Below are 15,415 nucleotides of genomic sequence, written 5' to 3'. Positions count from 1 at the left end.
ATTTTTAGAAAATCAAATGCATTTTTCCTCATTTAATGTATTGTTTACATTTTATATTTACAAAATTACAAATATGTACATAATTATTCAAAACTTATGAACATTGATCAAGAAATTGATATAACACTTTGGCTTTGGTCTTTACATTTAGAGTTAGTTTTATCATACATATCTTTCTATTATTATTAATATTTCGACATTATTGAAAGGTATATTTTAATGCATTTTTTTTTTTTTTTTTTTATTATTATTATTATTGTGTTACAATTTTAGTTTTAGATAACATTGTATTAGATATTCAAACTAAATCACTCCAAAACTCATAAGCCTATATACTTTATATAATGTATGTATTTATACCCATAACCATATATACACTTTACACTCAAAGGAATACGTAATAATACATTCATATTTTTGCATATGTATCTCGTTACAGATGTCTTGTAATAGTATTACGTCAATGATGTTCTTATCATATCTTATGATAACCTAAACATTGTTATATTACTGACATATTCTTCCTGTTAGAAACGTAGAATTGTAATAATTAATGATAGCTAAATTAGCAAAGATGTATTGGAATAATAATAATGTTTACATATAAATAGTTTAATGATTACCTATCTGCATAATTGTTTTGAATATTTTTACATAATATTTACCCACATAATAATTTTAAAAATTTAAAAATTATTTAATAAACATAATTTAACATTTAATACTTGTGATTTTTTTTATTGTATTCGAAAAAATACATGAAATATTATTTATTCAAAGTAATATTTTCAAATTATTTATGGTGAAGCTAAATTTTAAAAGTTAATTTTTTTATTTTTCATACATTTTGAACATTCTATAAATTGTTATATTACTGTTAATGAAATTAATATATTATGTATTATCAAGTAGAAACTATACTAATAGTATAGTATAATAGATTTAACTATTCTAATTAAATTTATTAATTTGTATTAAGATTTATTTTATATTATTTTATATAAGCTAAAATTCTAAAACGCTTATAATTTAATATAAGAAAAATATACTATAAACACCCAAAATATAAAGAACTAAATATTTATATATTTTTGATATTTTTTAGTGTATTATAATTAGTCATTCTTTAGTTTTCGTATTTTTTTAATCATTTTTTTTATTTAAATTATTTATGCTAAATAATGATAATAAGTCACTCTAAAGTAGTGTCTGGATATAGTTCCAAGTACTTGTCTAACATAAGAGCTACGTCAACTGCTTTATCTGCATTCCTAAATTGATTAGCCAAATCTCCTAGTAGTTCAATAATTGCTACGTTTTTTAAATTTTCAAACGTTGACAAAAACAAACTTAATTTCATAGGTTCTAGATTTGTCTCAATTTTCATTTTTAGCAACACGTGACTATAATTAAAAAAAATTAAATTAAAATAACTCAACTACTCTATTTAATATTTTCCTAAATTCTTAGATAAGTTATAAATAGTAAAATACAATAATATTAAACGGTATCGTAGAATATTATATAAGATAAAGATTATTATCATTGAGATTTCATAAATTATCACGTTAACTTTGATGTACCTATTTATAAATGTATCACAAGTTTTAATTAATAATTTATGATATAAGAAAATTAATTAATTATTTAAATGAAAATGTTATAAAATAGTGGAATATGTAATTATACATTTTAATATATTTAGTAAATATCATGAAAAACTTACCCAATATCTATTTTTTGATTTTTTTTTTTTGGCTTAGTAACTCCCAAAAAATGAATTCTTTCTAGATACAATGATTTCAGATCGACTTCAGGATCAGTTTTTATGCCTGTATAAACAGCTACATTAACATTGCAATCTGGTACTCGTGATTGAGCTTTCAATATTGCCTACATTTAATGGATAATTTTTAAAAATATTTGCAAGTCTCATTAATTTATTTTGACTTGATTACTTTTTCAATTTGTTCATTCACAAATACATGTTTTATCCCCAAACTTCGTAATGAAGTAGGATTCACTATACCATTCAATATATCAACAATATCTTCATCTGTAAACGGATTGTTGCTTAGATCCAAATTCTGTAATCTGGTTGTTTGATTTATTCCTTGACCTAATATTTTACCAACATCACTGAAACTATTCAATAATTTCAGTTGCAACTTTTTATCTAATTTTTAAAATAGTGCATTTCAATTCTCATTAATTAAAATCATCGTACCCAACCTATGTGTTATGCTCACTTATTCCAACTAAGATCCAATATTCTTAAACTTTTCGATCTAACCATAAGGTTTCTAATTATGTTTGTACAAATTTCTCCTGATATGCCATTCCATGCCAAACTTAACACTTGTAAGGATTCATTTAAATCTCCTATAGTTTTCATAAGAGCTGACAAGGCTTTAAGAAAACAAACATTTTATTTTTATAACTAACAATCATTAGGTTTAATATTATTATATAATGTTTATCAGACCAATTTCATTGTTCAAAAAATTTCCAGATAAATTTAATTTTTCTATTCTATTGTTATTCTCTAAAAAAGAAATGATGTTTTTGACATATTCACTTCTTATATTATTGTTACTTAGATTTAAATCCTAATAATAAATTCATTGTTCAACATTTTTATTTGTGTATAAAATGCAATTAATAACCTGAATGTATGTATATTTTGGTGCATTTATTTCTAACGCTTTCAATATATTTTGAAAACAAACTTTGTCTAAAATATCAATAAAGCTTAGGTTTATACTTCTTGGTTTTGCTATACCAGTTTCTTGGGCACTAGTTTTGTCAGTAGCCGTAGATGAATCTAGTATCAAAAAATAAATTGTTTAAATAAACTGTAGTTCTTGAGTTATTGATTATACTCTTGTTAATTACTTTACTTATGATTTAATATGAAATTTTATCTTAAAATAAATGTAAGTTTATTTTGTAAATAAAAATTGTAATTTATTATTCAAAATTAGAACCAAACTCAGGAAAACAATTGGACATAAAGTGTAGGACAACTATTTTATATTATAGTTATATTTAAAATAGTATTTTAGTATTTACTAAATTTAATATTAGCAGTGACACTTATATCACGATCTTTTAGCTTTATAAACATATCGTCTCCATATTCTGCTATTTCCTGATCATCGCTATCTATAACATTGTCTTAGAACTATTGTTATTGGTTTGTGTACTTATATCAGTCTCCTCCATGTTAAAATAAAAATTCCAATTACAAAATTTTGAAATAAAACTATTTAAAATTAAGCCAACTAAAAATTACAAAATATAGTAATTTAAATATTGCTGTTGTAGCGGTCGTTGTTATAGATACTGTTATAGATACCTACACGTTGTCAATTGTCCCTAAATCCTAAAGCTACTGTATATATTATATTATATATATATGTATTATAGATTCAAACTTCAGTAGACTTCCAAAAGATTTTTTAAAAATCTTATGAACTTTTTGCAATCAGCATTTAAACTTTAAAGAGTGTTAAAAAAAAAATTATTTTTATTCTCTATTTTCCTTCTGTTATGTAATAATATTATTGTTTTTCATTCATGATAACTCAATAAATAATAATAACAATATAATAAAAAAAGAAATATTGTATTTAATCTTGACCACAAAGGGTATGATTCCTCGCATGGTGATTAGTGTAAATATACGATCAAAATAATTGGCGGGGGTAGTAGAAACAATGACATAGTATTCAGTAGTATTGGAGGATACTCAGGAATTGCTGTCGCCAAATCACGTTAGAGTGATACTCATACCTCGGCTTATACTACTGTATAAAGAGCAAAAAAAAAATTATTAAACATGAATAATTTTCTTTTTTTTTACTCACCCTCTTTCTAACAGCAAAACTTTTTTGTGGTTGATATTTAAAACTCTCATAAACTCTTTTAATATAGGTATTCTGAATAAATTTATATTTATTTTGATTTATAAAAAAAACATATAGGTAATATAATATCCTTTTCTATTTATTATATTTATTTTAGATTTTATTAAGTACTTTTTTGTATTTATAAATAATAAATATTTTATGTAATTATAATTTTCTTGATAAGACTATAGGCTAAATTATTTTAAACAATATGAAATCTGCTATTTTTAACTCAAATATGAGATAACTTTATAGATACAATAAATAATATTCTAATAAAATATTTTCCTATAGTCCGTTTTAACATAACATTAATAGCTTATGAAATGATTCTACCATTAAAAAATAAATATGTACATGATCATATATCTCATTTGACAAACTGAATCATGTAGTCCAAAATTAGAAATATTAATTCCCTTCCCAGCATATAATAATTAATTTTCAAAAGAGTTTTGGTACCTACTGCAGTGAAGCTCAGAGTAGGTTTAATCGATGTCCGATTTGTCAAAATTGTATTTTTGATGGATTATGATTTATAAAATCCCCCATCGCTCTTTTTTAATTCCGTGCAACAGCATATAGGTACAACAAAAAAGTTTTAATACTATATAATATTTATTATTTTACACCACACCTGTGAATTTTCTATTTTATTGAAATTACAAATATACGTTTTCTGCAAAATATACAGTACCGACATTTCATACACATTGTTGATTAATAATTGGAAATTGAAACAATGTGATGGGTTCTGTACAGTTATGAGATAATTCATTGATTGATATTATATGTTTCACTTGATACTTTAGTTGTAGTGACGTAAAGCGTCCTTCAATACAATAAACTCGGTTTGATCGACCTTGCGTAATCGTTTGAACTGGTTTATCTACCTGTTTATATTTTTTTTCGTATGTTTTATTATTGTGAGTATTTACAATTATTTTGTCCCGTATAATGAATGTTATCGTTTGTAATTAACCTATGCAAAATATGATTAATTCAATCGAGGACATTGAATTTAAATACAAGAACATCATAGTATTTTTTTTTTTTTTTACTTCGATTATTTATTGTCTAATTTTAACAATGTTATATTTTGGCTAGGCGCAATTCTGAAATTTTATGTTACATTTTTTATACTCTAAATAAAACAGCAATTTTACACAACTGCAGTTGTATCTATATTAATAAATACAACACTTTAAAAAAAACTTAGTGTAGAATATGGAAGTAAAATAAAATTAGACTTGTTTTATAACAATGTGTATAAATGTTTTAATAAATAAAAAGTAAGCTCAATGCGTGTTACACACTTTAATAACAATAGCAGTAAAGATAAAATCAATTTAACATGAGCCAAATGAGTCATTGAATAAAATAAAATTACTTTCGTCGCCAAATCATTCAATTAGTTAAGTTGCAGTTACGATTCTGCTGACAAAAGTAGACGAAATTTTTCTATTGGCACATTTTCAACAGATACAAACAAGACATGATCAAAAAAAACTTAACCAACTAATACTGATCGTTTATTATAATTTCTATTTGCTTAATAATTATATGAATTAACATTTTAAGATAGGTTTTTAGTTATTAAATTATTATTATTATTAGTGTAACATTTAAAAATCCAGAAAAAAATAACGAAGTATATTTTAATTAAAATGTGTAATATTTTGCATTTTTTACACTCATAATGAATGTTTATCATTATTTTTTTTTATTTATTTTTTTTTTTTTTTTTTAGTTTCTTTTCCTCTTAATTTGAAAATCAAAAATCAAATTAAGAATTTTTTTCTAAACTTAGAAAAAGTACTCATATTATTTTATTTGTAGTAATATTTATTTATGAATTGTATTTCATGCATTTATTAATTAAACATACAAATACAATATCTATACCTACATAAAACTTTCATTAATTAATTACCTATATCATAAAATAATATGAAAATTATATGATATTAGGTATAAAATAATATTTATCCATTTATTTATACTGTTATGATAATTATATATATTATTATAAATTAAACATTTGATTATATACTTTAAAATTGTGTATACATCTCGGAATCTACTTAAATATTAACCATAATTATATTTATTTATTTATTTACAAACAAAAACAACTATAGACTAATTACAGTTAGTGAATTTGTTTACATGTGTTTGCTCACTTCCCTTAAGGTATGCTTGAGATGGAGATGAATACTTAAGAGGAACCATACATATTAAATGAAATTTAGACGTAGGTATGTAGAATAGAAAATAAAAACATTGCAAGTATATGAAATAGAATTTACACTTTGCAAGATTTTATCACTTCGTCAGAATGAATTTACTCTAATAGTAATATTTTTTAAAGCCATAAAGATTAATATTAATTAATATTAATCTTAATATCTTAATTGCTTTATTAGTACAATTTCTAAGGTTAGGTAAATTATATAGTTAAAAAAATCTTTTTTAAATTTTTTAAATTTATTATATTTATGTTTATATGATATATATATATATAATTAACAGGTTATTGGTATCTACAATAATCTACTCATATAAAGCTATACTATAAATACAATTATATAAATATTTTATTAACAGTAAGCACATAAGTCTATAACTAACACAACAATTAAAAAATAAATTAATAATTTTGATATTTTTTTTAAACTCATCATTTTATACTTCCATAGATATCAGATATCAGATAGTTTTATTTTTATTGCAGCTTGCTTGAGAACATGTCTTATTGTATAGTCTGTACCTACCTAATTACATTGGTCTGTTTTATTAGCATAATTTTAGCATAAATTATAATTACGTCATATGAATTGTAACTGATAGAATTTATTCGTTTAAAATCATTTAATTATTTCTACTCACATTTTAATCTTCACCTATAATTTTTATCTAAAAACTTCCCATTACATTAGCATCTACTGCATCCCAGAACTATTGATTAGGAGGTTTTAGTTATCTTATTTTTTATTTTAAGAGTGATCGAACAATAATTTTACTTTGCAGCTTGTAATGAACTTTTGCAAAGAAACTTACCTTTATTAAATTATCTATTAGAAATATTTAATACAACTAAACTGCTATAAATACCTTATATTGTATAGGAAATATACCTGCATTAGGTATCGTGTCAATTGTTAGCAATTGTTGTACAATGGTACAACAATGATAAATGTATCATTTAGAAGATTTAGCAATGATTTTAGATCGAAAGAAGATATCGTGACGGTCGTAGTATATGGTGAATATTTTAGTTAGATGTTTATTAAGACCATGTATATCTGAGGTATATACAGATAGATGAATTCCAAAGTTCAATTAGTAATTTTAATTATAAAAAATTATATTTATATTTTATTACTTAATTATAATTACACAAAGAATATTATAATTTTCATCATCTAGATAACAAGTTTATCGATCATACTGCAAAATAGTTCGTACGTATATAAATAAATAGGTCATAGTATAATAAATTTTCTTTCTTACTCTAATTTTAGTTCTATATAGATACACTTATTATAGGTATATCGTCTGTATGTATAACTACTGCAATTTTTTTTTCTAAGACTTTTTTTAATCTTTCTTTTTTATTTTATATTAATCACATTAGCAATAGTAATTTGAGGTTTTTTGAGTCATCATTTGATTAAGATGACGCATCATTACTTTAAAAGTATTAATGACTACACTTTTTTAGATATCTACTCTAGTTAACTTATTCGAGTGGCCAATTCACAGAAAGGGTAATTCTTCATACGTTTGATATGATTTATCTAGGTATTCTTAATTTATAAAATGATTTTAATGTACTCGTATTGTATTTGTGTACAATTGTATAATAGTCTTATTAAATTTAAATTGTTGACATCGTCAAATGAGTTAATAATCGATAAAAATTATATACAATTTATGTTTTTTGTGTGCATATAATCAACATTATAATGTATTATTGGCCTTATTATTTGTGTCTAAAACCATACAAATAATATTGAATTATAAATTGTTAAATTGTTAAATTTATAGTAATATTAACGTAGGAACTTATTAAAAATATAACTGAAACTCACAAGCAACTATCTACTTATTACAATTTCTTTCTCGGTGATTTCAGATTTAATGAAAAAATTCAACATAATATAAAAATAGTAATATATTTAAAAACCATTATTATTACTGTCTATCTATACGTAGGTATTTACGCGAATATAAATTTGTAATGCAATGTCGATAATTTGTGAAATTAAAAATACTTAGATCATTTATACGAATATCCTTCAACCTACGTAAATTTTATTTTATTGTTCTTTTACTCGATCGTAATTTCAAAATTGTAATTACTTTATACTTGAACATCATAACACTAGTTATATATACATATTTTATTAAAATTGTTTGATTACAGTTTCTTCAGATAAGCTGGTTTCAACCACCACCCGACGGCCAATACCTCATGTTGAATGTACCCTACGGCAGCATACTTGCGGTAATGGGAAATGCGTGCCACTAGCGTGGATGTGCGACGGTGATGACGATTGTGGCGATAATACTGACGAGCTACCCGACATGTGCAAAACAGGTAAATAGTTAATACTGACGCAAAACCAGATAAAATTATTGTTAATCGTAATTCGTAGACATTTGACCTTTTGTGTGGTACCTAGTCTGAGAGTTTTTATTTTAAACACATATGTACAATACTAAAATAATATAAGGCATACCTAAGCTCAAGTTCACAGACTAAATCATTATATTTTGTGATAAAAAAAAAAAATAAATAAATACTGTAAACACACGGATTGTATACCTATTACCTATTTACTGCAACACTTTGTTTATGTTTATAAATTTATGACTACCTAAAGTATTCAAAGTGTGAATACTTTAGTGTGCATTGTTGCACTTAAATTTGATAATTATGCACATTCCATTTTAATTTTATCGGTGCAATTTTCAGTATTACTTTCTAACGCGTTAACATTAGAAATTGGCCTGGTTGTATAACAACCACTAAAACAGCCTATAATGCCTACTGCAGCTGTCTTATATTGGGAAGTCTTAGCATTCTCGCCTGTTATGCACGACTCGTTTACTTCAGTCGTATGCTCGTATAGATACGTAAGATTAGTACTATATTGCAATATTATTATACATTCAATATTGTATACGTTTTAACTTTAAACATGACCAAGATTATTATTGCATTAGCTGATAAGAAAATTTGAAAATGTTTGTTATTATAATATAATATAGGCATATTAGGCATTTTTCCATTAACCGATTGATAAATAACGACTATCATTCATACGCTACACGCAGTTGCTACTCGCGAGTAGTTATAACCGTTAAGCTAGGTATATTCTTATCAAAATTAATTGTCTGTAAAAAAATAATCGAAAAAACTTAAACTTATTACGTAGGTAATCGCTTTGTGGGAGGGTGCAAAAGATACGATACACGATCAAAAATTCTAATTAATTGAAAGTTTCGTCTCGAAATCCCGTTTAAACCGATCTTACCTAAATAGATCGTTTGTGAGAGTCTTGAATGATGAGTTGTTATGTGCTTATTATACAGATATTCGGCATTCGCGGCAAAGAAGTATAGATATAGGTAGGTACGTATTTCGTAATTTTCTTGACTTTTCCCGACGTTCCGAACGCACAGCACTCATAATAATAACAATAATATTATAATATTAGATTCCTTATACTCCTGTGATGATACGTATCAAAACGATTACCGTTCGCGAGCGCCGCCGCAGTACAGGTGTGTTTTATTATCATTGTTTATTGCCTATTATATTATACTTCTATTATGTTATATTATTATTATTAAGTATTGTACGTCAACAATGCGGCGGCTGCGGCTGCCGCGACGGCGTACGACGACCCAGAACCGGCAACGATGACGACGGCGCTACACACGTGATCGCTGATTGGTCAGCAATGGGTCATGTGATATGGCGTGATGTTGTATCGGTCGCGCGTATGTGTGTATGTGTGTGTGCGAGTGCCGAGTATGACGACGGCAACTACAGCAATGTAGTTTGTGCGTACGTATTCAAAACTCGTGTTACCGACGGCGGCGGCGGCAGTTACGAGAAGACAATATTTTACACGGACTTACTGTGTTCAGCAATAATAATTTAAATGCATATTATAATAAATGTTGTTAACATAATTTATTTTTATCATACCTGCCGACAACAGAAGTCTAACGAAAATAATGTTTTTCTTTTTCGTATTTTGAAATATAATAATATAATTCACATTCGTTGTACAGAGCGTTGCGCGAAGTAATCGTTAATCGTTATAATATTATATTACAATATCGAATGTTACTATAATTGTTTCTTGGTGAAATTATAAATTTATAAACCGTTTCCATCGCCTAGTGATCCTGCCTCGCGAGGGTTACGAACATTCGGAAGATTATTCAACTATGATAATAGAAACAAATAGATAGGTTTTTGAAAATCATTCTGTATTCACGTCACTCCGCATAGTTTATGAATTATGATACAACAATAATATTATTGTAACGTGTATTATCATCGTATGTTTATTTATCAATTTTGACACAGCTGAGCTCTAGTTGCCGTGACTACTAAATCCCATATTATAATATAGTTGGAGGTAGGTACTTATCTGGTTGAGGTCGCGTCATCATCCGTCGTCCCATCGGAAACGATTCGACTAGCACCGGCGAAACCTTTAAAACAATCAAAATAATAATATTATGTCTAATTTATTATATCTGTAACAACATCACTGTGATTTATTATTGTTTTTTTCCCTCCGTTTTTTATAAAATTTAGTATGTGGCCAATAAAACGTACATACCCAAGACGGACGTCAGTGTCTAAGAGTAAGGTACACCTTCAACTACTCGTAAATTATAGGTACTATTATTATTTATGCGGTATTAATAATTAACATTAATATTAATCAAGTGATTTGATTTTTGTTTTTATTTATTCTATACTGCAGATAAGGTGAACCAATAATCCCTGACCAACATAACAGTTATAGTATTACTATTTGAATAATATTTTACCTACATCAGGTATAGTAATCAGATACATGTTTTTGAACAAATCTTACGAAATTCGAAACAAGAAATTTTAGTTCACCATTCGGTAAATATTGTGTAGGTATTCTACAATATAATCTACAATTATAGGAAGTATCAAAAAGTTTTGAATATAGGTAGGTAATAAATTTAATTTTAAGTTTAACAGTTAACCAGTTTAATAATGGAAAAGTTAGTAGTTAACGACCTTGAATTCAAAGCAAAGTCAAGTTAGTTTTTCCCCCTAGTGGCCTAGTAACATGTTTTGAAAAAAAATAACCGTGGTAGGTTATAAAACGAATTATTAAAATTTAAAAGTAAAATGTTTTTATAAATAAATATTTTGATATATCTATATATTTAAATCAATTTATTATATTGTCATAATTTTCATTTGGTTGTTTTTATATAACATATATTATTTTCATTTTATTCGACATAGTAAACATTTATAAATTATTTAATAATTGCGCAGTTTGGATCTTGATGATCAGAAATTACTTACATAAATTACATACACATCAATTAATTATAACGTTTTATAGTTATCTTTAAAAATTTAAAAATATCATTATGATAATAATATGGTTAATGGTTATTATATAATCAGCGTCAGAAAAAAAAATTACATTCCAAAAAATATTACACTAATCTCAATATTTACCATACTGTTTCACTTCCCTTCCCACAAGTTCATGATATCTTCCTACATCAAGTCCAAATTATATGTTATTGTGTTACCAATCATCTATTATTTATCAATAGTCTCTATTGTGACCACTCGATCGATACCGATAAAATAACATTATAATTTATAATCATATAATGTTATTATATCAATAGTATTATCATTAGTAGGTATATCTACCAAGGTTACCCACTTAAACGAGTGTAAAATAATATGTAAGACATAAATCTTTTTGAAAACGTTTCTAAAAATATCATGCATTGTCTTTTTTTATAAATTTTTCTTATTCTTGTGATGACATGATTGACTGAAGTTCATTATTTGGTACATGATATCATTAATATTTTATATCATTATAATATATAATCAATGCTTATATGAATAATGACTTACATAATAAAAATAACTCACGGGATTAGGAATAAAAACTCATCACTTCACGATTCACTATTCTCTCATTTTTGTAAGCATTGTCTTCAAGAAATCAAATAATGTGAAAAGATGTGGGTTTAATGAGGCATTCCTTCTATAACGCGCGAGAAGATCTGACGCCTCTAGTTTTCCGTTGATGAATAATTAAATCCTCTGTAGTACGGACCCATGTACGTGTAAAATTGTTTGGCTATTAACGACGTGTTAATCCGTGTGTCTAATAGCTTAACACCCTTCACTTTGTATTTGTACGCCGTAGACATCTATCTCGTTTTGACATTTTGAAAATGATTATATGATAGTTTTATCATAATAGTTCTTCTATCGAAATTTTCTGCAAACTATAAATAAATTTTGTTATTAAACTTTAATTAAAACATTAAATACGTATCACTCTAATTGTTTTTACTTTATTTAACCGGACACGTATGCAAGCGTTCACGTTATGATAACAACAATACCGTATTATACATACAGACCAAGGAACTTAATATTTTTATATTTTATTTTCAAAAATATTGTTACCTTGTTTAAAATACAATAAAGTTATAAAGATTTGTTGTGCTCCATGGTTTCTAACACTTAATATCCACAGATGACTAAATTATGCTTGAAATAAAGTAGGTATATTGTATATTAGTTTATATATTTCTTTTATTTAAATAGTTTTAACATTGCAATATCAAGTCCACCAGTATTTAATTTATGTAACTTTAAATTCATTAATTCCAAATTTTTCTAACATTTACTTCCTTAAAAACACTTTTTATCACTTTTTAATTAAATCCCAGCAATTTTACTGCATTTAAATCTTACTTTATATTTTTTGATTAGTTTATTCTTAAATAACTACTAATTTATTTATTAGTTTGTTTTTTAATTATCACTAGTTATTTGGTCTTATTATATTACCATAAATCAAATTAAATAATTTGATGAAACTTTGAATATTTTATGTCTAATATTATGGTATAATATTATTATTGTTTATTATATATACTTTTCTTGTTTAATTTAATGTTGGAATACAAAGTTTTAGCATTCAAAATGGGCATTCAAAATCCTTTGAATTTTAAATTTGAATATCTAATAAGGACTTTACAATGTATGAAAAGTTTTTTTTTTGTTTTAAATTAATATTTATGTAATTTCAAACGAACAACTATATAATTTACTTTTTGCCATATATTAGCATATAATATTAATTATTCCTTTGATGGTTTTGACTTATGTAACTGGTTGTTGACATGTAATTTATAAAACTGCAATATTTTCATGATTTTTTGATTTTTTTAGTTTTACCCGAAATAGAAATCGAAACGCTAAAAATGTATTTGTAAGTTGCATGTGCAAGAATTTTTTTGAATATTTTTATGGTAAGTTTCCTTTTGAATTATTAGTTTTCTGAAAAAGTTTAGAAGATTCTATGTATTGTCTTAGAACGTTTTATTTTTATACCTTCTATGTTCTATAACGTTAAGATCTCACATATATATGTATTATATATATCGTATCCTATTCTAAATTTGAATATTTTTGTATCGGCTGGGCACGAACGTTTACCCAGCGTGGCGCTTAAATGGCTACGATTTAAAAATATTCCGAATCCCCATTGATCGTTGATATTGGCGTCCGTTCAAAAGGGTCGGCTAGACATCATTGGATTATATTATATTATACCTTGTAGTCGTAAAGGCCCTCGAAGTAACTCGTGGAAAGAAGTACCTCTCGATTCACAATGATATAATCGTTTGTATTCGTGTATAACCCAGTCAATATGACAACATTTTATACGTTAAATGAAAATTATATGTATTATAAATGTCAGTACTTTATTTCTGCCAGTTCTATAAAAAACAACAATTTCCTTTTTTGTTTTGTTTTGTTTTGTTTCTCACCAGCCCCGATTCTTAGAACAATTAAACCACAATTTATGACTTTTTCGGTACCTATTGTTAGGGGTATATATATGTTGTTTTTTAGTACCTACACATAAAAAAGAGACCGATTTATATCTTCAGGGAGGTTAAAAAATAAATAAAAAGGAATAAAGAAATGTTTATTTAACCGCATATATTTCATGTCTAATCCCACGTTGGGCAGCCGATAAACGTATTCATTCTTTTTACCATAATATGCAGACAGTTTTTATCTGTTTTGTCGAGGCTTTGCTATATATTTCACTGACGCAATCTCGATAAGTACAAATAAACAAGGTGATTTTTGAACGAAGTGTTCACAGATCTTATGGTAATTTTATGCCTATCTTTTAGCGCCTATATAGGTGGATACATAAAATCGATAAAATATAATTAATATCTTGTCAAATATTTAATGTCTTGCGTGAGTGGTTATAATATAATCTTTAGCTAAGCTGGATAAACGTTTCCAAACTATTTCGTGTTAAATAATAAATATTATATATTATGGGTTATGCTTGTTAATATATGTGTGTGTACTGAAATATTGTTTTAAAAATATAATTAATATGGTTATAGCTATTATATAGATACATATATTTGGTTGATTGTATATTTGTAAATCAATAAACATAACTATTGTAAAAATATAGTTACAGACGATTAAATAATTAAATTTGTGAGGCAAGTAATTACTTGCTCAATAATTAATAATATGATATATTTATGTATTAATTTAACAGTATCAGGTTATTGTGGTTTGGCATAATTTACAATGTTTATCTAAATATGTAAAATGTATTATGTTCATTGTACCTATATGTACAGTTAAATATCCTAATGAAACTTCTATTCGTAGAGATTTTAACCTGTTTGGTCAGTAAAAGTAAAATAATACATTTCACACAATACTATGTACCATGATTTAAATAAATCAGGTAGGTACATCATGTGGTTTCGTGGATGTGACGAAATGGGTTTCAAATACTTTCAGAAAAAAAAGTGTTTAATAGTTAGTTTTAAATGTATAATAATAATATTTATACATTACGTATATAAATAAATTTCAATTTAAGTTATAACGGTTGTTTAAAATATAAAATCAATAATAAATATATTGCATTCTAAACATTATCCTAAAATTGTTGGAATAAAATATATAAAATGTAAATTCAACTAATTTTTGTTCCATTCATAAACTAAAAAATTAAAACTATTTCATAATAAATACCTATATCAGCACTATCTACTTATCCTATAATCTATATATATTATTATACATACTATCACCCTATAATTATGTCACTATAGTTCAAGGACATACATCTAAGTGACGATGGTCAAGAATACATACAATTAACAAATTA

General features: G+C 25.4%; 2 protein-coding genes across 5 annotated transcripts in view; one reads left to right on the top strand and one right to left on the bottom strand.

Annotated features, from left to right (window-relative positions):
- Nucleotides 1-15,415, top strand: part of LOC114130012 (low-density lipoprotein receptor-like) — a 76,448-nt gene that overhangs the window by 10,138 nt on the left and 50,895 nt on the right. For all 4 annotated transcript variants that reach the window (XM_027994896.2, XM_027994895.2, XM_027994893.2 and 1 more), the window contains exon 2: nt 8,341-8,514. In XM_027994896.2, the coding sequence (XP_027850697.2) occupies nt 8,341-8,514 (174 nt within the window). The remainder of the gene's footprint in view (nt 1-8,340; nt 8,515-15,415) is intronic.
- On the bottom strand, nt 1,123-3,164 carry LOC126550692 (uncharacterized). The gene is made up of 7 exons (XM_050202666.1): nt 3,073-3,164; nt 2,667-2,824; nt 2,486-2,609; nt 2,250-2,409; nt 1,959-2,145; nt 1,727-1,893; nt 1,123-1,403 (listed from the first exon to the last, which is right to left on the bottom strand). Exons 1-7 carry the CDS (start codon nt 3,125-3,127, stop codon nt 1,193-1,195), a joined length of 1,062 nt encoding a protein of 353 aa, XP_050058623.1. The 5' UTR covers nt 3,128-3,164; the 3' UTR covers nt 1,123-1,192.

The sequence above is a fragment of the Aphis gossypii genome, chromosome 1, assembly GCF_020184175.1.
Source record: "Aphis gossypii isolate Hap1 chromosome 1, ASM2018417v2, whole genome shotgun sequence".
Classification (NCBI taxonomy): domain Eukaryota; kingdom Metazoa; phylum Arthropoda; class Insecta; order Hemiptera; family Aphididae; genus Aphis; species Aphis gossypii.
The sequence above is the reverse complement of the archived record's forward strand: the minus strand, read 5'-3'. Positions and strand labels throughout refer to the sequence as shown.